This window comes from Pongo abelii, chromosome 10 (genome assembly GCF_028885655.2).
Source record: "Pongo abelii isolate AG06213 chromosome 10, NHGRI_mPonAbe1-v2.0_pri, whole genome shotgun sequence".
Classification (NCBI taxonomy): Eukaryota; Metazoa; Chordata; class Mammalia; order Primates; family Hominidae; genus Pongo; species Pongo abelii.
Genome location: NC_071995.2, coordinates 107909625 through 107934937, shown reverse-complemented (window position 1 = coordinate 107934937; position 25313 = coordinate 107909625). Strand labels below are relative to the sequence as shown.

Below are 25313 nucleotides of genomic sequence, written 5' to 3'. Positions count from 1 at the left end.
CCTGATGATCTGTCGCTGTCTCCCATCACCCCCAGATGGGACCGTCTAGGTGCAGGAAAACAAGCCTGGGGCTCTCACAGATTCTACATTATGGTGAGTTGTATAATTATTTCATTATATATTACAATGTAATCATAATAGAAATAAAGTGCGCCATAAATGTAACGTGCTTGAATCATCCCGAAACCATCCCCCTCCCCGGTCTGTGGAAAAACTATCTCCCACAAAACCGGTCCCTGGTGCCAAAAAGGTTGGGAACTGCTGACCTAAAGGACCCACCACAGCCTCCCAGGGAGGTCCCATCCAAGACTCATTTGAAGATTGAAAATTCCAGGCCCAAAGCCTACCAGCTACCCTAAAACACCCCTGTTCATCCCCTCAACGGTGAGGAATTCAAGCGCTCAAAATGCCAGCAATCACATGGAGGAGTGCTTTTTCACACTGGAAATCACATGCCAGCAATCACATGGAGGAGTGCTTTTTCGCCTTATACCGTTCCACACATATGAATGGGATGGGGAACGAGGAGATGGGAATGTCCTACTCTAGCAAAAACCAGGGTGCTGGTGGGGAAGGGTCCTGTCTTTATCATTAGACATAATGTTATCGATATATTGCCTTTGGCATCAAAAATATTTTTCAAGAAAAAAAAAAACCTGGATCAATGACAAATTCCTGAAAGTTCCAAGTGTGTACTTTTTCAGTTGGGATCCTCTAGAGTTTGGCTTTTGTTATTTTTTAGTTCAGATATAACTTACACACCATCATATTCCACCATCTCCCTTTAAAGTGTACATTCAGTGGTTGGTAGTGTATTCATAAAGTTGTGCAACTATCACCATCATCTAATTTTAAAGCATTTTCGTCACTCTAAAAAGAAACCTTGTAGTCATTAGTGCTCACTCTCCATTTTCCCTGCGCTGCAGCCCCTGGCAGCCACTAATCCACTTCCTTCTTCATGAACGTGCCTATTCTGGACATTTCATAAAAATGGAATCACACAGGGCTGGGCACCATGGCTCATGCCTGTAATCCCAGTACTCTGGGAGGCCAAGGCAGGCTGATCACCTGAGGTCAGGAGTTCAAGACCAGCCTGGCCAACATGGTGAAAACCCATCTCCACTAAAAAAATACAAAAAATTAGCTGGGAATGGTGGTGTACACCTGTAATCCCAACTATTCGGGAGTTCTCAAAAAAAAAAAAACAAAAAAGAGGAATCACATAATATGTGGTCTTTTGTGCCTGGCTTATTTCCCTTAGCACAACAGGTTCATCCACATGGGAGCATGAATCAGTATTCTTTCTTTAGCTAAACAATATTCCAACCCTTAGAACTCCTAACCTCTGAGAATGGCCTGAACTACACTGTCCTCTGGTTTCCCAAATCACCAATTTGTGGGTGGGTGGATGATGATGGTGGGGAACCCTCCCACCAGAGGGCAGGAAGGCAAACAAGCAGAGGGACTCTTCCCAGTGCAAATGCCCTTCAAATGCCCCACAAAACCAACAACCACAACAAAATGAACAACGTGAGGCCGATGTGTAAATAACAAATATTTCATACTACCCTGGAATAGCTTCCATTTTTTTTAACATGTTCACAAATGCAACTATGATTATGATGAGACATCTCAGTACATTCTTTTTTTTTTTTTGGAGTGCAGTGGTGCGATCTCAGCTCATTGCAACCTCCGCCTCCTGGGTTCAAGCAATTCTCCTGCCTCAGCCTCCTGAGTAGTTGGGATTACAGGCATGCGCCACCACGCCCAGCTAATTTTTGTTTTTTAGTATAGATGGGGGTTTCACCATGTTGGCCAGGCTGGTCTCGAACTCCTGACCTCAAGTGATCCACCTGCCTCGGCCTCCCAAAGTGCTGGGATTATAGGCATGAGCCAATGCACCCGACCTCAGTACAATTCTTAAAAAATATTTTATATATATACACACACACATGTGTGTATATATATACATACGTGTATATATACATATATACACATATATACACATATACACGTATGTATATATACATACATGCATATACACACATACATATACATATATACACATATATACGTATATGTATGTGTGTATATATACATATATACACACACACACACACATATATATACACACACACACACACATATACATGGAGCTCCCAGATGATCACCTACAAAATCCAGGGGCGGAAAATCAAAGCTGCAAACCAGTGAAAAAACAAAAATAAAAAAACTTGCAGTTTCCTCTAATGATGTCAGCCAGTTTATTTTTTGGGAAATGCTCACTCCATCTGCATCAACTGCTCACTCCTATTAGGAATCTTGAGTTTTAGGCAATGAGGTCTAAGGAATATTGATGTTCATTCAAACAACTGTTGCTTTGAGTAAATGATAGGATTCTGCACATAAGGCTCGAAAGGAAACCCTCGGCCCCTGATATGTTAGGCTATAAGTGGGTCTCAAGGAGTTCAACTTGATCAGAGGCCAGATATCGAGCCAGACCGGGAGCTGACCCAGTGTGACCACCCTGGTGGGGTGGGGCTGGGTCGGGGAGCACGTACCTGCTGGCTGGGGAACTGGCACAGCACTGAGGTGATGTTGCTGGCATACTGGGCCATCACTCTGCGGACCGACTTCTCCACGGGGGCAGGGATGCGGCCTGCCACGCTAGTCATGATCTCCTGCAGCTCCAGCAGCGGCAGTGACGGGTGCCGGAGGGTCATCATGAGCTTCTGCACCCACTCCTTCAGCTGAAGTGGGGACCACAGCATCAGCCCCCAGCCCTGCATGGGCATGGGCACCACCACCCCCAACAGGGCACCCAATACAGCTCAACCCATCCTGACCCCATGCACTCAAGTGGCTGAAGATCCAGACCCAGCAGCCTCTGGGGCAGTCCAGAGCGGAATGGCCCCCTGACCACAGGGGAATACTCAGTTTCCCTACATAGGAAGACCCTGACTCCCCCTCTCTGTGCATCAGAAAGCCAGCATGGTGGGGGCATCAAACATAAGGTCACATGATGAGCTGATGTTTATAGGATACTTGCTCAGTGCCAGACAGTGTTCTAGGACCTTTCTTTACATGTTCTCATTTGATCCCTAAAAGCAACCATATAAAGGAAGTCTAATGATTTTGTCCATTTTGCAGTTGAGGCAACTGAAACACAGAGAGGTTAGTTGAGTTAACCAAAGTCACTCAGCTAGTAAGAAGCAAACCCAGGCTATTCAGCTCCTGAGACTCTGAACTGCTGCCCTATGCTGTTTCCGGGGTGTCTCAGTAGCCAATGCTACTGGTCTTTGGATGACAATGACAGTGGCCCCAACACCCTAGTGTGGTTGTGAGGTTTCAAAGTGAACTGATGCATAAACTGCGAAGTGCCCCAACTAATAAAAGTTGCAATTATTGTGGGGTGCGGTGGCTGATGCCTATAATCTGAACACTTTGGGAGGCCAAGGCGGGAGGATCACTTGAGCCCAGGAATTCGAGACCAGCCTGGGCAACATGGTGAGACCCCGTCTCTACAAAAAATTAGCTGGGTGTGGTGGCAGGCGCCTGTAACCCCAGCTACTTGGAAGGCTAAAGTGGGACGATTGCTTGAACCCAGGAGGTCGAGGTTGTAGTAAGCAGTGTTTCCACCACTGTACTCCAGCCTGGGAGACAGAGCAAGACCCTGTCTCCAAAAAAAAAAAAAAGTTGCAATGATGGCAATAATCATCAGGCAGCATAACGTGGGGGCGAAGAGCACAGAGTCAGAATCCTGATGGCCATGGTTCAGATCTCATCTTTGCCTCCTCATGTATGAAGCACGGCAAGTCTCTTAGTCTCTGTGTCCCTCAGTTGCCTCAACTGTAAATGGAAATAAGAGTTCCTACCTTATTGGTTGCTGGGAGGATGAAATGATTGAACTTTTAAGTAGTTAGAAGGTGACACAGCGGGCACGGTGGCTCATGCCTATAATCCCAGTACTTTGGGAGGCCAAGGTGGGTGGATCACCTGAGGTCAGGAGTTCAAGACCAGCCTGGCCAACATGGTAGAACCCTGTCTCTACTAAAAAATACAAAAATTAGCTGGGTATGGTGGCACACGCCTGTAATCCCAGCTACTTGGGAGGTTGAGGCAGTAGAATCACTTGAACCTGGGAGGCAGAGGTTGCAGTGATGAGACAAGATCATGCCACCATACTTCAGTGTGGGTGACAGAGCAAAGCTCCCTCTCAAAAAAAAAAAAAAGGGGGGGTGACACATGGTACATACTTGCTAAGGGTTGGCGGTTATTATCATCATCACCATCACGATTTGCTCTCCTGAGATGGACCCAATATAGCACAGTGTGACGGTTAGTCACTGCTATAAGCATCATGGGTCTTTCAAGGAGGTCTGCAAATCAGAGAACTTCTTGTTTCTCTACTGAGTGAGCAGATGAGACCCAGCAAGGGTGAATGACGAACAGAGGTGTGTTTCAAACAAAGTGCCTTGTCTGTCATCTCCTTAAGCAGGGTGACCCCCACTGACTCCTTCCTTAATGTCCTACTGGAGTATTCTCAGTCTTGAGCTGAACTGCTACAAGCCCAGTTTACGATCAAGGAGAAAAAGTCAGGCCAATGTTTACAATTGAATTGAGGAATTCCTTGAGGACAGGTCCTTCATAAATACAACCGAAGGGCTGGGTGCGGTGGCTCAGGCCTGTAATCCCAGCACTTTGGGAGGCCCAGGCGGATGGATCACTTGAGTCCAAGAGTTCGAGACCAGCATGGGGAACACGGCAAAACGCCGTCTCTACAAAAATACAAAAAATTAGCCGGGCGTGGTGGGGTGCACCTATATTCCCAGCTATTCGGGAGGCTGAGGTGGTAGGATCTCTTGAGCCCAGGAGGTCGAGGCTGCAGTGAGTCTGGGTGACAGAGTGAGACCTTGTCTCAAAAAATAAAATAAATAAAATAAAAACAACAGAGGATCCACCATTTTCTCATTTCTTACTCAATAATGACCTCTCCTGTCACGGGGTAGACCTTCCGACCCTCCGCCACTGGTCTACACGCCTGCGCTCATAGGTGACTTTACCTTTATGCTAAAAATGGGCTCTGGCAGACAAAAGCCACTCATGACGTTGGTGAGGTTTTCCAGGACGCTGTGGAAGACCTGGTGCAGTTTTTCTCCGAGGATGGGCAGTGTCTGCTGGGCAGGGAGTTCTCCTGTGAACGGTTCAGCCTGATGAGACACCACAAGAACGACAGATCAGGAAAACTCTGGGAATCCCAAATGGGACCCGGCAGAATGGGAGGCGGGGCAGATCTGCCAGCTTCCATAATCAAGTGAGGATGAGGCCTGAGGAAAAAATCAAAGACAATGAACTGGAAAGTTAAAATGGCCAAACTCACACCCCAATGTGGGTTTTCCAAACCATTCCTTTTGCAAATGGCCCAGTACACAGTTTCATACCCCAAACAGTTTTGGGGGGTGGCGGTGAGATCTGTTTTTGTTTTTTGGTTTTTTTTTTTTGAGACACTCGCATTGTCGCCAGGCTGGAGTGCAGTGGCACGACCTCGGCTCACTGCAACCTCTGCCTCCCGGGTTCAAGCAATTCTCCTGCCTCAGTCTCCTGAGTAGCTGGGACTACAAGTGCAGGCTACCATAACCAGCTAATTTTTGTATTTTTAGTATAGACAGGGTTTCACCATGTTGGCCAGGATGGTCTCAATCTCTTGACTTCATGATCTGCCCGCCTCGGCCTCCCAAAGTGCTGGGATTACAGGGGTGAGCCACCACGCCCAGCCGATCTGTTTGTTGTTGTTGTTGTTGTTTTGCTTTATAATCAACAAATCTCCTTATGTTCTCTATTTATTTTCATTCTCTATTGAATCCCAAAGTTAAACACCTTACAGTAGGATGAAAATTTATGAACATCTCATACAAATGCTCCTGATTTTTGTAAATCATAAAAATTCAGTCTTAGGTAAACACATGGAAAAATAAAAAGCTCCCAGAGGGCAACACAGACTAAATGTGCTCATTCATCTACTCGTTCACTCTACAAATACCTACTGTGCATGATGCACGGTGCTGGGATGTGCTGTTCTCCCAGCAGAGAACACTCCGTTTCCTGCGCACCCTCTACCCCTCCACCCACACCCATCCCCACCCCTAGCCCTGCAGGCTCTTCTCCCCTTTTAAGAGGTGACTTGGCCAGGCACGGTGGCTCATGCCCATAACCCCAGCACTTTGGGAGTCCGAGGCGGGAGGATGAACTGAGGTCAAGAGTTCGAGACCAGCCTGGCCAACATGGTGAAACCCCATCTCTACTAAAAATACACAAAAAAATTAGCCAGTCATGGTGGCGCGTGCCTGTAATCTGAGCTACTCCAGAGGCTGAGGCAGGAGAATTAGTTGAACCTGGGAGGCGGAGGTTGCAGTGAGCCAAAATTCTGCCATTGCACTCCAGCCTGGGTAATGGAGTGAAATTCTGTCTCAAAAAAAAAAAAAAAAAGCTGACTTGAGGGTTTTCCCCTACACAAGCTGATCATGGCTTCTCCATGTGGGCCCCCACAGCCCAGGGCCAAGGGCAGTCTTCTAACTACACTCACCAAGTAAAATTACTTGATCTTCCAGTCTGTCTCACAAGCATTTATGTGAGGCTGCAGGGAATGGGTGGGCAGGCCCTGCGTCATTAACCCAGCACAGGAAATGTGTGCTGAAAGGAATCACAGTGCAGGTACCCAGACCTGCCCACTGATCCAAAAAGGCCCAGTCTATTCCTAGCTTTGGGAACTCCCTAAAGAGACTAATGATGCCAGGCACAGTGGCTCACCCTTGTAATCCCAGCACTTTGGGAGGCAAAGGTGGACGGATCGCTTGAGGCCAGGAGTTCAAGATCAGCCTGGCCAACCTAGTGAAACCCCATCACTAGTAAAAATACAAAAATTAGTCAGGCATGGTCACACAAACCTGTGGTCCCAGCTACTTGCTACCCGGGAGTCTGAGGCAGGAGAATTGCTTGAACCCAGGAAGTGGAGGTTGCAGTGAGCCGAGATTGTGCCACTGCACACCAGCCTGGGTGACAGAGTGAGACTCTATCTCAAAAAAAGAGAGACAGAGACTAATGAAAAGAATTGTAAAACAGTCATTTGCAGCAACATGGATGGAACTGGAGGATATTACATTAAGTGAAATAAGCTGGGCACAGAAAGACAAATTTAGCATGTTCTCACTCATATGTGGGAGCTGAAAATTAAAACAAATAAACTCATGGAAATAGAATGTAGAGTGATGGCTGCCAGGGTCTGGGAAGGGTAGTGGGGCTGGTGGGAGTGGGGATGGTTAACAGGTACAAAAATCCAGTTAGATAGAATGAATAAGATCTAGTATTGAGGCTGGATGTGGTGGCTCACACCTGTAATCCCAGCACTTTGGGAGGCTGAGGCGGGCAGATCACCTGAGGTCAGGAGTTCGAGATCAGCCTGGCCAACATGGTGAAACCCCATCTCTACTAAAAATACAAAAATTAGGCGGGCATAATAGCAGGCGCCTGAAGTCCCAGCTACTCGGGAGGCTGAGGCACGAGAATTGCTTGAACCCTGGAGGTAGAGGTTGCAGTGAGCTGAGATCACGCCACTGCACTCCAGCCTGGGCGACAAGAGCAAAACTCCATCTCAAAAAAAAAAAAAAAAAAAAGATCTAGTATTGATAGCACAACAGGGTGACTCTACAGACAATTGACTGTATATTTTAAACTAACCAAAAGAATAAAATTGGAATGTTCCTAGCGCAAAGAAATGATAAACGCTTGAGGTGATAGATACCCCAATCACCCTGATTTAATTATTAGACGGTATGCCTATATCAAAAGATCACATGTACCCCATAAACATATACACCTATTATGTACCAATAATAATTATAATTTTTTAAAAAAGAAAACAAATACAATTAATAGAATACTCTGGAGAAAAGAGACAATGTGATATTTTTAAATTTTGTTTTACTGGACAGATGTACTAATTAGAGTCTTGCTTAGGAGGGTGTAAACATTCATTCATTCATCAAGACTTGTTATTTCTGAGCACCCACTATGCTGTGAGCACTGTACTAAGCCCCAGGATCACAACAGTGAACGTCGAAAGTAGTCCTTGACCTCAGGGACTCATCGGTAATGACAGGGCTTGAAAATTAAGAGGAATCTAAATTTGAGGTGCCCCCAAGAGCCTGAGCTCAGGGTCACATGACAGACACCCTGGTGCACCTCCTAGTGGTCCTGAGGACAGGGTGACGCCCCCGGCACCTGCACTGCTATACGTTCATCCAACAACCAATATTTACAGAGCACCTCTGATGTACCAGGCCCTATTTTTGGCACTGGGGCCCCAGCAGCAAGCAAGAAAGACAAAAAGCCCTGTTCTCATGGTGTTTCCAGTCTCCTGGAGGCCAAATAATAAAGCAACAAGACAATCAGTGAGATCATCTCTGTGAGGTGCGGTGTGTGTTTGCGCATGGGTAGAGGTGAGCACAATTTTTTAAAGGGCGGTTGAAAGAGACATGACAACTATATGCAATGTGCTAACCTGGATAGGATCCTGGACAATAGGTAAAAACTAAGAAAATCGTACACTCATGTTCATAGCTGCCTTATTCACAGTAGCCAAAAGGTAGAAACAATCCAAGTGTCCATCAGTGGATGAGTGGATAAACAAAACGTGATTTACCCCTACAAGGGAATATTATGCAGCCTTAAAAAAACAGGGAAATTCTGCCACATGCTATAAGATGGATGAAACTTGGAGACATTATGCTAAATGAAATAAGCTAGTCACAAAAGGCCAGATACTATATAGATTCCACCTATATGAGGCACCTAGAGGAGTTGAATCGATAGACAGAAAGCAGAATAGTGGTTGCCAGGGGATGGAGGGAGGAAGGACTTGGGAGTTACTATTTAACGAGTGTCAAGTTTCAGTTTTGCAAGTGCTGGAGATGGATGATGGTGATGGTTGTGCAACAATGTGAATGGATTTAATACTGCTCAAGAGAACATTTAAAAATGGCTAAGATGGTAAATTTTATGTGTATTTAACCACAATTTTTAAAAAATGAACTAAAGAAATCTGAGTGAACAATAATGTACCAATATTGGTTCATTAAATGTGACAAATGGACCATATTATTGTAATAATAGTTAAATTTTAAAGTTAATTTTATTCTTAAACAATAATACCTAATATATCGATATTGGTTCATTAAATATGACAAATGGACCGTGCTCGTGCAGTAATAGTTAAATTAATAACAGTAAATTGATAACAATAGTAATTAATTGAGGCCACGTGCAGTGGCTCACACCTGTAATCCCATCACTTTGGGAGGCTGAGGAGGGTGGATCACCTGAGGTCAGGAGTTTAAGACCAGCATGGCCAACATGGTGAAACCCTGTCTCTACTAAAAATACAAAAATTAGCTGGTATGGTGGTACACACCTATAATCCCCAGCTACTCAGGAGGCTGAGGCAGGAGAATCACTTGAACCAGGGAGGCAGAGGTTGCAGTGAGCCGAGATCACGCCACTGCACTCCAGCCTGGGCGACAGAGCGAGAGTCTGTCTCAAAAAAAAAATGAATAATAATAATAATACTAACAATTAATTGAATAATAATTAAATGAATGACAGGGAAACTGGCTACAGAGAATATGGGAACTCTGTACTACTTACATAACTGTTCTGTACATCTAAAACTATACTAAAAATTAAGTCTATTAAAAAGAAAAGGTGGTCAATGGTCAAGAACGCCCTCATTGAGGGGAAGACATTGGAATCAAAGCTCCCAGGAGTTGAGAGTTATCCCTGCAAAGTCTGGGGTAGGTCCTTCTATGGCAGAGAGGACAGCCGCCAGGAGGGAGGGGTCCAGTGTATTCAAGTAAGTGATGGGGAGAGGGACAGAGGAGAAAGGCAGAGAAGAAAGCAGGGAACAGCTAGCTCATTTGGGGTCTTGCAGGTCACTGGCAGAAATTGGGTTTTACTCTAAGCAGGATGGAGAGCCACAGGAGAGGGATCTGAGCAAAGCAGGGCGCGGCTTCCTTGTGTTTCTGCACCATCACGGTGGCTGCTGCGACGAGCTCTGTCTGCAGGTGGAGGCAGGAGAAGAGCTACCAGCCTTGAGTCCACCTGTCTCACTGAACCAGTGGAGGCCATCAGTGTACCTGCATCAGCCAGAGCACTTGGGCTGTGGAGCCACATACCGGGTGGACTTTAGAAGGGTCATCAAGCTCCAGCCTGGCCACCACGCAGCCTGCTTCCAGCACAGCACCTGGACGCTTGATGTACTTCACCCGGCCACTTTCCTGCACGTTCAGGGTCATGATCATCTTCATCACCTATTTCATAAAAAGAAGAAATAGTACAGAGCCCACCAGGACTGATACCCAGAGCCACCCAAAACTAGTGATGCCGGAGCAGGGACATGCCATTTAAACAGAATGACTCCCTGGGTTGTGTTCAGGCAGAAGGGACAAGGAAAAGTGACCTTTACTGGAAGCCTGCTAAGTGCCAGGCAAGTGCCATTCAATCTGCAAAGCCAGCCAAGGAGGTGTTTATGATGCCCATTTTACAGATATGGAAACTGACGTTTATTTCCAAAGGGGGAGTCTTCTCTTAGAAATAGTGCTAAATCATATTACATAGAGTGGTTCATATACACGTTCCTAAAACATACTGCATAAATCAAACATTTTGTGAATGGTTTGTTTTATTAAAGGCACTTAGAAAACCCTCAGGGAACACTCTGTGAAATGAAGAATCTGCTCATCAGCCCTTTTAATTTTCCCAAATGTCTGGATACGTGCATGGCATGAGCTTTGTCACCATGGGGTCGCCTGCAGAGCCAGGACTGTGCTATCTCTCTTGCTTGGCAGTTCACAGCTTGGGCACCCAAGTCAGCCAGGCCTGGACTAGAATCCCAGGACCTACCCCCCACCAATACCTCTGTGATCTTCAGAAGTGGCTCCCCTCCTTGAGCCTCAGTTTCCCCAAGTGTAAAATGAGGAATAATGACAGTTTCACCTCTCAGGGCTCTTAGAGGATTAAATGAGATGCAGATCCTGCCATGCATCAGGTCAATATGCAGTAGCTACTATTATTGATGTATTTTCATTGCTATTATTGTTGTTATTTTCCGGGTTTGAATCCTGGCTTTGTGTGACCTCCAGAGAGTTTCTTAGCCTGCCTGGGCCCAGCTTTTTTATAAAATGGGGATCACATTTGTGTCCATCTCATACATTTGCTGGGAAGGTTAAAAAATAAAGATCAGTAAAATGCTTAGAACAGCACCTGCCACATGGTTACGGCTTTGCAAGTGTTGGCTTAACACCTTTCAGTTATTGCTGGGGTCAATATTTAATATTTAATCATTGATTGACAATAATTGTTATTATCAATCAATTCTTGGCTGTGTGCAGTGGCTCATGCCTGCAATCCCAGCACTTTCAGAGGCCAAAGCAGGTGGATCACCTGAGCTCAGGTATTTGACCAGCTTGGGCAACATGACGAAACCCTGTCACTACCAAAAATACAAAAAATTAAGCCAGGCATGTTGGTGCGTGCCTGTAATCCCAACTACTTGGAAGGCTGAGGTGGGAGGATCACTTGAGCCTGGGAGGCGGAGTTTGCAGTGAGACAAGATCACGCCACTATACTCCAGTCTGGGTGACAGACTGAGACTGTCTCAAAAAAAAAAAAAAGAAATCAAGGAAACTGATTTACACAACAGTTTACAGAACAGTTATGTAAATAGTACAGAGAGTTCCCATATTCTCTGTACCCAGTTTCTCTGTCATTAACCTTCTTACTCATTCCTGGGGAGATGTGCATTTTTTGAAGTTTTTTTTTTTTTTTGAGACGGAGTCTTTCTCTGTCACTCAGGCTGGAGTGCAGTGGCACCATCTCAGCTCACTGCAAGCTCCGCCTCCCGGGTTCATGCCATCCTCCTGCCTCAGCCTCCCGAGGAGCTGGGACTACAGGCGCCTGCCACCATGCCCGGCTAATTTTTTGTATTTTTAGTAGAGACGGGGTTTCACCATGTTAGCCAGGATGGTCTTGATCTCCTGACCTCGTGATCCGCCCACCTCGGCCTCCCAAAGTGCTGGGATTACAGGTGTGAGCCACCACGCCCTGCCTGAAGTTTTTTTCTTTGAATACTTCAGGGGATTTGGCTGAAATCCACAGACTGATTCCCTTAGAAATTTGCAGACAGTGGCCATGGGGAGAGGTAGGCCTGTTTGTTCAGACATGGGACAAAGCCAGAGGAGTGGGAGTTTGAGGGTTCAGGATTCCCCACGGCTGGCTCTGCAGTCACCTCCATCTCAGCGTAGCTGCTCCCAGCCTCAACGTGGCCCCCATCCTCCACTGTGTACTGTGTCAGCTTCCCAGCTGAGGGGGATCTCAGGACCGTAGGATCGTTCTCCTTCTCAAACACACACGTCTTATTGCCGATGGTAATTCGGTAACTGGGAGAGAGGAGGAGTGGGGTAGGGAGACTGATGAGGACCACCAACTCAACAAGCCCTAGTCCAGCTTTCAATACCATTTCCCTTTCCTAAAGGGGGAATGTACCCTCTACATTCCCAAAGGGTGGCAGCGGATAGTTATCTCAGAGACATTCAGAGTGGGGTAGGTGAACAAAAAGGCCGTGATGCTTTCATTTTTTTTTTTTTTTTTTTTTTTTAGTCTCGCTCTGTCGCCCAGGCTGGAGTGCAGTGGGGCGATCTCGGGTCACTGCAAGCTCCGCCTCCTGGGTTCACGCCATTCTCCTGCCTCAGCCTCCGGCGCAGCTGGGACTACAGGTGCCCGCCACCATGCCCAGCTAATTTTTTTTTTGTATTTTTAGTAAAGACAGGGTTTCACCGTGTTAGCCAGGATGGTCTCGATTTCCTGACCTCGTGATCCACCCGCCTCAGCCTCCCAAAGTGCTGGGATTACAGGCGTGAGCCACAGTGCCCAGCCAAGGCTGTGATGCTTTCTTTGGGAGGCTGAGGTGGGAGGATCGCTTGAGGCCAGGAGTTCAAGACAAGCTTGGGCAACACAGTGAGACCCCCATCTCTACAAAAAATAAAAAAAAAAAATAGCTGGGCGTGGTAGCACATGCCAGTAGTCCCAGCTACTCAGGAGGCTGAGGCAGGAGAATCCTTTGAGCCCAGGAGTTCGAGGCTATTGTGAGCTATAATTACTCTGTCACCCAGGCTGGAGTGCAGTGGCACAATCATGGTTCACTGAAGCCTCGACCTCCCTGGGGTCAGGTGATCCTCCCATCACAACCCTCTAAATTGCTGGGACTACAGGCACATGCCACCACACTTGGCTAATCATTGTATTTTATAGAGATGGGGTTTTGCCATGTTGCCCAGGCTAGTCTCAAACTTCTGGACTCAAGCGATCAGGGTCTCACTCTTGCACAGGCTGGGCAACAGAGTAAGAACCAGTCTTTAAAATAAAATAAAATAATAAAAAGAATGTGACCCTTTTTTGGCTGAAAGCTGGTTCCTTTTACTGACATACTTCCAACAGGGCCTGACACAGAAAAATCAATCAGTGGATATGAATCAACAAATATTTACTGACTCAAAGTCTTAACCTTTGAACTGGGGAGAGTGGAACCTATAGTAATCCTGAACATTCTTGGCAGATAGAACATGAGTTAAAAAAGAGATAACAGGCAGGGTGCTGTGGCTCATGCCTGCAATCCCAGCACTTTGGGAGGCCAAGGCTGGCCAACTGCTTGAGTCCAGAAGTTCAAGACCAGCCTGGGCAACATGGCAAAACCCCGTCTCTACAAAAAATACAAAAATTAGCCGGGCGTGGTGGCACGTGCCCATAGTCCCAGCAACTTGGGGGACTGAGGTGGGGGGATCATCTTGGAGCCCAGGGAAGTTGAGGCTGCAGTAGTCGTGATGGCGCCACTACACTCCATCCTGGGTGACACAGCGAGACCCTCTCTCAAAAAAAAAAAAAAAAAAAAAAAAAAGGAGATAACAAAATATTACTCTGGCATAAACCTAGTCTGCCTTCTTCCAAAACATTGAGGATTGAGAAGAGAGTCTCCACTCTCTAACTGGAGCTTTTCAGACATCCCCTCCCCTTTCGTCACCTTGGCAGGGGTCTGTTTCACTGAGTGATCTCGGGGTGATCAGACACACTGGAGGCGGGGCATCTTTGGGGCCTATCTCACTATCTCACAAGCCCCTGTGCTAAGAGATTCCAGGGCATCTTGTGTGTTACCCGTCAGGTACACGACACCCTTTCCTGCCACTATCTGTTTGTTCAGTGTGTCATCTTCCCCAACGGGCTGGAAGCTCCGCGAGTCGCGCCCAGAATGCTATCCCAACACCCAGCACAGCGCCTGGTACGGAGGAGCTTAGTAGGTCACTGCCGCACTAACTGGGTGGATGCTGGAGCTCAGATGCACAGGCAGCAGGCACCTTGTCACACACCTCGCAGGCCACAGAGCTGGGAGTCACATCCTGTTCAGCTCTGAATCCCCATCAACCAGGTTACTAGAAAAGGGCCTCCTAGGATCCTTCCCTAAATATCTGTCAGTTGCACAAAAGTCCAACCAAGAGATTAAGTTCTCTGCACGCCCCCAGAATTTACCAGAGAGGCACCTTCTCTAAGACCCTTGGACCTGCACTCAGGCCAGTGCTGTGTTTTCCATGCCTAGGACAGACAGCCGTGCATGCCCAGCCCACAGTGGGACTCGCACCCCCACGCACCTGTCAACCTCTTCCTTCATGTAGGTGGTGTAGCTGTTCCCATTGTAGGAGAGCAGGAGCCCCCCATCATTCAGCCGGTGGGCGTCAATCTCGATGTGGCAGCCATTCATGATGAGAACAAACATGGTCAGAGACTGCCGGGCCACCTGTGGGGACAAGCCCCTTGTCACCGCCTGGGTTCAGGATGTGCTCCCAGAGCACTGTTTGGCCCCGCTAACAACAAACAAGAGCTGGTTGTCCACCACAGAGGGCCAAGATGAACACTCCTGTCTCTTGGACCCAGCCCTCACAATCCCTGCCAAGGGAGCAGCTATTGATGGGGCTGGGGGAGGCCTGGAGTAGCGAGCCACACCTGCCCCATGGGTAGGCTAATGGCCGCTGATATAGTCCCTGTCAAGCCGTGTAGGCAACTGCATGTCCTCTGGGGCTAGAGTCTCCCTTCTGATTCCTGTCTCCAGCTCTCACTCTGGGTGAGGCAGCCCCGGAGACTCCACCAGCAGCCAGGTGCAATGGACTAAACAAACGTTTGTGTCCCCGCAAAATTCATAAGTTGAAATCCCAACCCCTAATGTGATGGCTTTAGGAGGTGGAGCCTTTGGAAGGTGATGAGATCATGAAGGTGGGGCCCTTGTAAAATAAATTAGTGCCCTTATAAAAGATCCCCTGTAGAGCTCTGTGGCCCATTTTTGACATCTAAGGACATAGCGAAAGGACAGCGTCTATGAAATGTAAGGTGGGTCCTCAGTAGATACCAAATCTGCCAGTATCTTGATATTGACCTTCCCAGAGAATTGTGAGAAATACAGTGTGTGGTTTAGAAGCCCCTCAGTCTTTGGTATTTTATGACAGTAGCCCAAATGGACTAAGACACCTGGACACGGACTAGGGCTCTGCTCCCCAGACCCAGCTCTGCCCAGGAGCACACAAGAGCTTTGGGACACATGAGAGAGACACCGCCAAGCCCTGGCCCCAGCACTACATCTCCCTCCAGGAAGAGCGCCTGTCCCATCTGGTACTTCAGTTCAGTTTTCTCTCAGAAAACACACACCCTAAAGGGCCTTCAACCTATAAAATTCACAGTTGATGACACAAGGTAGCAAGAAATAGAGGAATGTGTATTGCAGCATTATTTGTAATAACAATAAAAATTAGAACCAAATTAGCAAGCCAACAACCTTGCAATGGAACACTCTAGATCTGTCCTGTCTGATATGGTGACGCCTAACAACAAACAGCTATTTAAATTGATCAAAATTAAATAAAATGTAAAATTCAGTTCCTCAGTCACACTGGCCCCTTTCAAGTGCTCAGTCACCGCATAAGGGCAGCATCTTGTACACAGAAGATAGGGAACGTTCCCATCACTATTAAAAGTTCAGGGAGACAGTGCCACAGACATGAGTTTAGACTCGTGTTTAAAAAAACTTGTTAATAACATGGAAAACTTCATGCCATGATCATATCAAAGCCGTAAAACTGTATTTGCACCATGATCTCAACTTTGTAAAATTAATGCAAAAGGAAAAAAATATATAACAAAGATTTGCTAAAATGTTCACCAGGATTACCTCTAGGCATTAGCACATGATGGATTTGTTTTCCTGATTTTTTATGCTCGCTTGAAATTTTGAAATTTTCTACATTGTGCATATGTGACATTTAAAATCAAGTTGGGGGCAGCCAGGTCCCCAAAGGTAGCCAAGAGGCATTAGGGGCAAAGGAGGATGATTGTGAAAGCACACCCTGATTAATGACACACAGGTTTAGTTGAACTAAAGCCCCCAAATCTCCCAAGTTGTGAGTTCTACTCATGCTCATCAATATTAAATAGAAAGTACTAATTAAAGAAAACAAAAATTCTGTCTCATAAGCAGACTCAAACTCTGTCCTCTTTTCCCTCCTGACAATGTGAGGCTGGGAAGTACTGGGCAGGCCTGGGCTTACAGGGGACACAGCCTCCTGCCATTGCACTGGAACCTGGGGCACTGATGCCACAGCCGGCTCACCCCAACAAGGACCCTGGGCCCAGAACACCATGGCTAGGACACCAAGCCTCACCCCCTACCCGTGCATCTCAGAGACATTTCTACACTGTTGAATTGACCTTGGATGGCCCACGAAGGGCAACTAGGCACTTCTGACAGAGGAGAGCAACTGGAGTAAGCCCCAGGGACTCCAGTAGCAAACCAGGGAAGACGCCAGAAATCCATACGTGGTGCAGAGACAGAGAACAAAACCAGCCTCAGAGCCCCTGGAAGCAGACCCGGGCCCGCTATTCTGTCTCAGCAAAGACCCTGCTCACATTCCATAGGGGTTGAATAATATCCTCCAAAATTCATGGCCTTCCTGGAACCTCGGAATGTGACCTTATTTGGAATGGGGTCTCTGCAGATGTAATTAAGATGAAATCATACTGGATTAGGGTGGGTGCTAAATCCAATGTGACTGGTGTTCTTACAAGAGAAGAGACACAAAGACACAGTCATGGAAGATAATGTGAACACACACACACACACACGCACACACACACACACACACACACACACAGAGGCAGAGGCCAGGGAGTGGCTCATGCCTGTAATTCCAGCACTTTGGGAGGCCAAGGCAGGCAGATCACTGGAGCTCAGGAGTTCAAGACCAGCCTAGGCAACATGGTGAAATCCCATTTCTACTAAAAATACAAAAATTAGCCAGGCGTGGTGGCATATGCCTATAATCCCAGCTACTCGGGAGGCTGAGGCAGGAGAATCGCTTGAACCTGGGAGATGGAGGTTGCAGTGAGCCAAGATTGCACCACTGTGCTCCAGCCTGGGCAACAGAGTGAGGCTCCGTTTGAAAAACAAACAAAAAAAAAAAACAGAGACTGAGACTGGGGCAAGGCATCCACAAGTCAAAAATCACCCGGGACTGCCAGCAGCACCAGAAGCTGGGGAGACTCGGAACAGATCCTGCCCCAGCGCCTTCAGAGAGACCACCGCCCACCAACACCTTGATTTTAGACTTGGCCTCCAGAACTGGGACAGAATAAATTTTTGTTGGTTTAAACCAGTTTGTGGTACCTTGTTACTGCAGCTACAGGAAACTTATCCACTCTCCATTGTGCCCTCTGCGGACTGCACAGCCCTACATGTTCTAAAAGCCAAAGTGTTTAGGTGTCAAGATCACAGACTACACGGGGATTCCCGAGGAACACAAGCGCTCAAACCCAAGCATGAGCAAATCCACTTCAAGGTGGTTCATGGAAGAAAGAAACTCCCTGAAGCTTGCAGAGTGTTGGAGACATTGGAGAGACACAGGGGCATTTACCTTGAGAATATACTTAACACCTCCGTAAATTAATTCCACATCTACGAGGTTCAGTAGCGAATCCGCTGGGAGGACCTGGCCCCTGAAAGAAAAGACAGGGTTGTGGTCAGCCTTGGGAGGGACTGAGAACTCCACAGCCACCCCTTGCATTTAAAAAAATTAAATGCCCTCTGAGGCTAGAGTCTCCCTTCTGATTCCTGTCTCCAGCTCTCACTCTGGGTGAGGCAGCCCCGGAGACTCCACCAGCAGCCAGGTACAATGGACTAAACGTTTGTGTCCCCGCAAAATTCGTAAGTTGAAATCCCAGCCCCTAATGTGATGCAGCTCTCTGCATCAGCAAACCTGACTGCACTAAAAATGCTAAGCCTGGGCCGGGCGCAATGGTTCACGCCTGTAATCCCTGCACCTTGGGAGGCCAAGGCAGGCACATCACTTGAGGCCAAGAGTTCGAGACCAGCCTGGCCAACATGGCAAAACCCCATCTCTACTAAAAATACAAAAATTAGCCGGGCATAGTGGCATGCGCCTGTCATTCCAGCTACTTGGGAGGCTGAGGCACAAGAATTGCTTGAACGCGGGAGGCGGAGGTTGCAGTGAGCTGAGATCGCACCATCGCGCACTCCAGCCCGGGTGACAGAGCGAGACTGTATCTCAAAAAAAAAAAGCTAAGTGTGATTAAAAGGCATGCACAGAACCTGAATCACCCCGAGAAGCCTGATATTGCTCAGAACTTAAGGAATCAGCACTTGCTGAAAGATTTGAAATCTTTAAAAGGCTTTTCAGGAGCAAAGTCCATAATGGTCTCTCAGAAAAATTTCACATATGGGATCCTGCCTCCTGCTTATGAAAGAAACCAGAGCAGGGACTGTGATTCTACTACCATTCAAAAGCATAACCAAGCACTAAAAACATTTCTCATCGGGCGCAGTGGCTCACGCCTATAATCTCAGCACTTTCAGAGTTGAGGCAGGAGGATTGCTTGAGGCCATGAGTTTGAGACCAGCCTGGGGGGCAACATAGTGAGACCCCATCTATACAAAAAGTTTTAAAAAATTGTCCAGGCATGATGGCATGCACCGGTGGTCCCAACTACTCGGGAGGCTGAGGTGGGCAGATCACTGGAGCCCAGGAAGTTGAGGCTGCAGTGAGCCGTGATCATACCACTGCACTCTAGCCTGGGTGACAGCCTGGATGACAGAGCAAGACTCTGTCTCAAAAAAAAAAAAAAAAAAAAAGTTTATCCTTTTATTTTCTTTTTGATAGTTCCTTTGCCTCTTGCAGCAGTTCTCAACTGGGGATGATTATTCTGCTCCTAACCCTGGGACACTGGGCAATGTTTGGAGATATATTTGATTGTCATGACTCAGAGGGAAGGGCTGCTCCTGGCATTTAGTGGGTAGGGGCCAGGAATGCTGCTAACATCCTACGATGCACAGGACAGGCTCCCAAACAAAAAAGGATCCCACACAAAATGTTAATGGTGCCGAGGCTAAGAAACCCCAGCCTATCCTAACAGAGATCGCCTGGTTGCTTTCCATTCTGGTCCATTTCATAATGACCCTCTGATTCTAGTGAGGGTCTGGGAATGCACCCACTTGTAGAGATGACCTTTAAGCCGCTTTGCTTCCCAAATCCACCTCCTTGAACTCAGAACTCCTGACCATTATGATGTACCTTACACAAGTCAGCATGGATCCGTACACAACAGCCTGTACACTGACTGCCACCCTGGCCTCGAGAATCCCATTCCCTAACCCACGGCCTCTTCAAGGGTGGCCTAGGTTGATCCGTAGAGGAATTTCCCAGAGGCAAGACCAGAGGAGAGACTCACCAATTGCCTGGTGACTAATTGGCCACACAAATAAGGGAGACAGATTCAGCCTCCTAAGCCGCTAATACATATCACAAAAGCAGAAGGGAACTGCCACAGCCCCTACCTTTCCAGGGAGTGTAAGAAATCTGTCATGCACGTTCTGAACCTCGCATCGGCCACGTTCAAGGCCCCGCATACCACCCCAAGCATGATATCTGGTTTCTCCGCCTAGGAGAGAATGCACTTCAGTATCCTCAGGAAGCCGAGGTCTCGGCCATCCAGAGGGGGGACACAGGCAGCTCACTCTCTACCTGCACTTTCTCAGCAATGAGGTAGTCCAACCACCCGGTGTCAATGTCGTTGTTCTGGAAGCTCTCAGTCTCCAGGAGGTTAATGAGGTATTCCACGGTAGTCCTAAAGTCGCCTCGGATGGACAGTTCCTTCAAAGCCACCACCATGTTCCTTGAAGGGAAAGGCACATGGATCACTTTCCAAATTCATGCATACATCAACCGAGTTGCTGCAATGATGTGGTTCAGAGAACTAGAAAAGCACAAGAGTGGCCAGGTATGGTGGCTCATGCCTGTAATCCCAGCACTTTGGGAGGCTGAGGTAGGCGTATTACTTGAGGTCGGGAGTTCAAGACCAGCCTGGCCAACATGGCGAAACCCCATCTCTACCAAAAATACAAAAATTAGCTCAGCATGGTGGAGGATGCCTGTAATCTCAGCTACTCAGGAGGCTGAGGCAGGAGAATCACTTGAATCTGGGAGGCAGAGGTTGCAGTGAGCTGAGATCACACCACTGCACTCCAGGCTAGGCGATAGAGCAAGACTCTGTCTCCAAAAAACAAAAAAAAAAGAAAAGAAAAGCACAGGAGTTAAGAGAGGGCTTTGACTGACACAGCCAGTGCATTAAATCAGCGCCAGGGTTTACTGCCTGGCTAATCTTGGCCAAGTGACTTGAGAACTCTGGGCCTCAGTTTCCTTATATGGAAAATGGGGAAATAGCCCTGACTTCATCAGGGTGTTCGAGAATTGAAATGAGACAATCCATGTAATGCACATGATCATTGATCAATAAATGTTAACCACAATGAACGTGATTAGTTATTGTTATAATTATTGACTATAATAGTTAATGATTAGTAGAGAAAGAACCGGCCAGGCATGGTGGTTCATGCCTGTAATCCCACTGCTTTGGGAGTCTGAGGCGGGAGGATTGCTTGAGGCCACGAGTTCAAGACCAGCCTGGGCAACATAGTGAGACCCCATCTCTACAAAAAATTTTTTTAAATCAGCCAAGCGTGGTGGTATGTGACTGTAGTCCCAGCCAGTCAGGAGGCTGAAGGGGGAGGATCGCTTGAGCCCAGGAGTTTGAGGCTGCAGTGAGCTATGATCACACCACTGCACTCCAGCCTGGGCAACACAGTGAGACGCTATCTCTTAAAAGAAGAAAAAAACAAAGGGAAAATCGGTCACTGCCTCTGTCTCTCCCTCAACCTATTCAAATCTCCTGTCCCCAGAGCTGGTGCCACCCTCTCACCATCCACACAGCTGCTCTGCCTGGTGTGTGTGGGGTGCACCTACAGATGGACGGCACTGTCACCTGGCTCAGGGGCCTGGTGGGCCCCATGGCTGCCTCTCCCCAACACACAGCCTCCAAATCTCCAAGAGCACCAGTTCAAATGGCTAAACCTCAGGCCGGGTGCAGTGGCTCATGCCTGTAATCCCAACACTTTGGGAGGCCGAGGCGGTTGGATCACCTGAGGTCAGGAGTTCGAGACCAGCCTGACCAACATGGAGAAATCCCATCTCTACTAAAAATACAAAACTAGCCGGGCGTGGTGGGACGCGCCTGTAGTCCCAGCTACTCGGGAAGCTGAGCCCTATGAATTCACGGTGAGTGTGGGCAGGTGTCTGAGGTATCTGAACACCTCTTCTGGGAGAGAAAGCTTTCTTTCTTTTTTACTTTTTTTTTGAGATGGAGTTTTGCTCTTGTTGCCCAGGCTGGAGTGCAATGGCACGATCTCAGCTCACTGCAACCTCCACCTCCCAGGTTGAAGCAATTCTCCTGCCTCAGCCTCCCGAGTAGCTGGGATTACAGATGGCCACCAGGATGCCCGGCTAATTTCTGTATTTTTAGTAGAGACGGGGTTTCGTCATGTTGGCCAGGCTGGTCTTGAACTCCTGGCTTCAAGTGATCTGCCCGCCTTGGCCTCCCAAAGTGCTGGGATTACAGGCGTGAGCCAATGCGCCTGGCCGAGTAAGCTTTTCTGTCTTGCAGCATCCTGTGTGCTGTCAGCAGGTAATGGGGAAGGACACTGATGACCTCATTTTGGGGGTGAGAAAATGAAGACCCAGTGAGGTCAAACAAAGGTATCCATAGGCCATGAAAAGTCAGCTGTGGGTCTGGAAGCTGGGTCTGAGAGTTAACCCGCTGGCCTCACGGGTGAGTGACTTGTCCCAGTTTCCTCGGGGCGGTCCCCATTTTAGCACTGAGAAGTCCTTCAACCTGAGAAACCTGTGCCAGGAAAACGAGGACAGTTGATCCCCCTACTGGATTCTCACTAACAGCAATAAGAAAAGCTGGAATTTCTGCCTATGAGTTCTGTTGAAGTTGCGGTTGGTCCACTCGTAGCATGTGACAAGCCACAGGTCTGGGCTGGCTGACCGGTCTTCAGCCTCCTCCTATTAAGCCCTTTTTGCTGCAATCTTCCATAAACTTCAAGGATCTCGATTTTTCACAAAGCATGATTAAAATTAATTATTCTAAGCTGGCAAAGAAAACCTGATCATCAAAACTGCCCAACTCAATTTAATTCGTGGCTAAGTGCCCCAGGTCAGATTTTAATGCTAAGGCCTTTGGGATTTTTTCACTCCAAAGTGCAGTTACCCACACAAAAACATTTAATCACAAAGTAAACTAGTTTTATACCTTTCCATACCCATGTCAAGTCAGGAGAAGTGTCAGATGTGGTGTGTCAGAATTTGGGGATCCCTCTGTCAATGGGGGCTTCTCAGCTCTGCAGAAACTATCACAAGTATGGGAGGACTTGGCTGAGCTGGGGACATGGGGCTACTGTCACAGGCCTCAAGGTGGTGGGTGGTTCACAGCAGGACACACTCCTTAAAATTTAGTCTTTGGTGTGAAATACAACCAATTAGGGAACTACTGATAAGGTTTAAATGTAAAGGAGTTTCCCTCCCCCTTTCTTCAACTATAGTACTTAGCACCTTTTACACTTTGGGTGTCTCCTAGAACAATCTTTAGATCTCCTTCAAGCTAGACCTCTTACAGGCTCAAGACCAAATGACCTTGGTGCACTCATTTTACTTTGTGGATCTTCAATAAAGGAAAAGGGCAGGCTTTGATCTTGAACTTCAAGCACAGGGTATTTAAAATGGGGCCTACCCTGTGATTTACTTTTCTTGGTCTCCTGAAATGCTACTGTATCTGAAGCCCCAGGGGACTGTTTCGTTTCTTAAAGGAAGGAATTGGGAAAAGGACGAAGTGGGAAGGGAGGGAAAGAAGGAAGGAAGGAAAGAAGGAGGAAGAAAGGGACGGGGAGGAAAGCAGAGAAGGCAGGAAAAGAAGGAAGGAGGGAGGAAGGGAGGAAGGAAGAAGGCAGGAAGACAGGGAGGAAAGGAGGAAAGAAGGGAAGGGGAGGAGAAGGGAGGGGAGGAAGGAAGGGAGGGGAAGGGATGGAAGGGGAGGGGAGGGCAGAAGAGGGGAGGAAGGAAGGAAGAAAGGAAGGCAGGAAGACAATGGAAGGGAAGGAAGGAAGAAAGGAGAAAGGCTGAGAGGGAGGGAAGAAGGAAGGAAGGGAGGAGAAAGAGAGGGAAGGAAGAGAGGAAGAAGGGAGAGAGGGAGGGAAGGAAGAAGGAAGGAAGAAAGGAAGGAAGGAAAGGAAAGGAAGGAAGGAAGGAAGGAGATACTGACGAAATGGCCTCTTCCCGGTTCTCTCCCCAGGAGAAGCAGTGCCCAAACTGGGAATCCGCAAACTCGTGCAGGCCTCCAGTAGCGGCCACGCTGAAGTAACCCCACACGTTCTTGCTGCTCCGGAAATTCAGTTCCTGGACAGTCCCGGAGCTCGGCTTAAAACCCTGGAGTCCAGACAGAAAATGCAAAATGGAAGAAATCATTACTCCAGATATATTTTCATCAGAATTCAGTCCTGGGAAAACCCAAGAACCCCCACCCTAACCAAAAGCTTAGGGTAGTCAATAAAACACTGATATCTCTCGTTACAGGTATGGATGTATCTATTCATGGCTGTACCCATATGAGCACCTCAATGCCTATAATTCTTATTTTTTTTAACTGTAAAAAAATAACCAAGTTGGGTCAGTCGCAGTGGCTCATGTCTGTAATCCCAACACTTTGGGAGGCAGAGGTAGGAGGATCACTTGAGCCCAGGAGTTCAAAATCAGCCAGAGTAACATCAGGAGACCCCATATCTACAAAAAAAAAAAAAAATTAGCCAGGTGTGGTGGCACACACCTGTAGTCCCAGCTACTTGTGGGGCTGAGGCAGGAGGATCTCTTGAGCCCAGGAGATTAGGCTGCAGTGAGGCATGACTACGCCACTGCACTCCTGCCTGGGTGACAGAGCAAGACCCTGTCTCAAATAAATAAATAAATAAAATAAGCGAGTTGGGACAGAGATGGCAGTGCAGGTGTTAAATGGGCGAACGTTGATGATTGTTGGAGCTGAGTGAAGGGACATTCTGACTTTATATGCTTGACATTTCGAAAATAAAAAGTTTAAATAAACATGAAGACAGGTTAGATTTCCAATTCTGGATAACGAATACCTCTGCAAGTGAAGAAATCCAGGGCGTCCTGGGCAGGGCCCTTGCTGCTAGGAAAGAGGCCATTTCGTCTGTATTTCCTTCCTTTCTTCTCTCCTTCCTTCCTCCTTCCCTCCTTCCTTCCCTCTCTCCCTTCGTCCTTCCTCACTCCCCTCTTCCCTCCTTCCTTTCCTATCCCTTCCTCCCTCCCTCCCTCCATCCCCCTTTTCCTTACCTCATCGGCCAGGCTGCTGCCAACACACACCTGATCCCCTCTGGGGGGACGGCCCGTCTCCCTCTGAGTACAATTTTGGTAAGAGTGGGTGGACATGGCACCTCTCACTGGGATTAGGGCTCCTGAACTAAGGGATGAAGGATTTGGGGAGAGGTATGCAGAGGTGAGAGATGGAGTGACCCAAGTGCCTGGGCTGTTACCATACCTGGTCCTCCATCCTCCCAGGAACCTGGGAACGAGCCATCATCCCTCCAGAAAATTCCCTTTTGGTGTGTCCCCCAGAGTCGGTGTTTGGTTCGCAGCCAAGAATCCCAAACGAATACAGCTACCCTAGCTTAAAATTACTTAATTAAAAGGGGTGGAGGTGTACCCTCTCTTACCCCCAGTTTCCTGAGTGTAATAATTAAGCAATTAAGTTGT

The 25313-nt window shown here is 47.6% G+C and overlaps 1 protein-coding gene across 3 annotated transcripts in view; it reads right to left on the bottom strand.

Annotated features, from left to right (window-relative positions):
• The window catches only part of ACACB (acetyl-CoA carboxylase beta), a 157720-nt gene that overhangs the window by 55582 nt on the left and 76825 nt on the right, over positions 1-25313 (bottom strand). For all 3 annotated transcript variants that reach the window (XM_024257188.3, XM_063711885.1, XM_054528185.2), the window contains 9 exons: positions 23809-23972; positions 20178-20328; positions 19991-20094; positions 18054-18135; positions 14748-14893; positions 12338-12488; positions 10227-10361; positions 5064-5210; positions 2562-2750 (listed from right to left, as the gene is read on the bottom strand). In XM_024257188.3, coding sequence (XP_024112956.2) covers positions 2562-2750; positions 5064-5210; positions 10227-10361; positions 12338-12488; positions 14748-14893; positions 18054-18135; positions 19991-20094; positions 20178-20328; positions 23809-23972 — 1269 coding nt within the window. The remainder of the gene's footprint in view (positions 1-2561; positions 2751-5063; positions 5211-10226; positions 10362-12337; positions 12489-14747; positions 14894-18053; positions 18136-19990; positions 20095-20177; positions 20329-23808; positions 23973-25313) is intronic.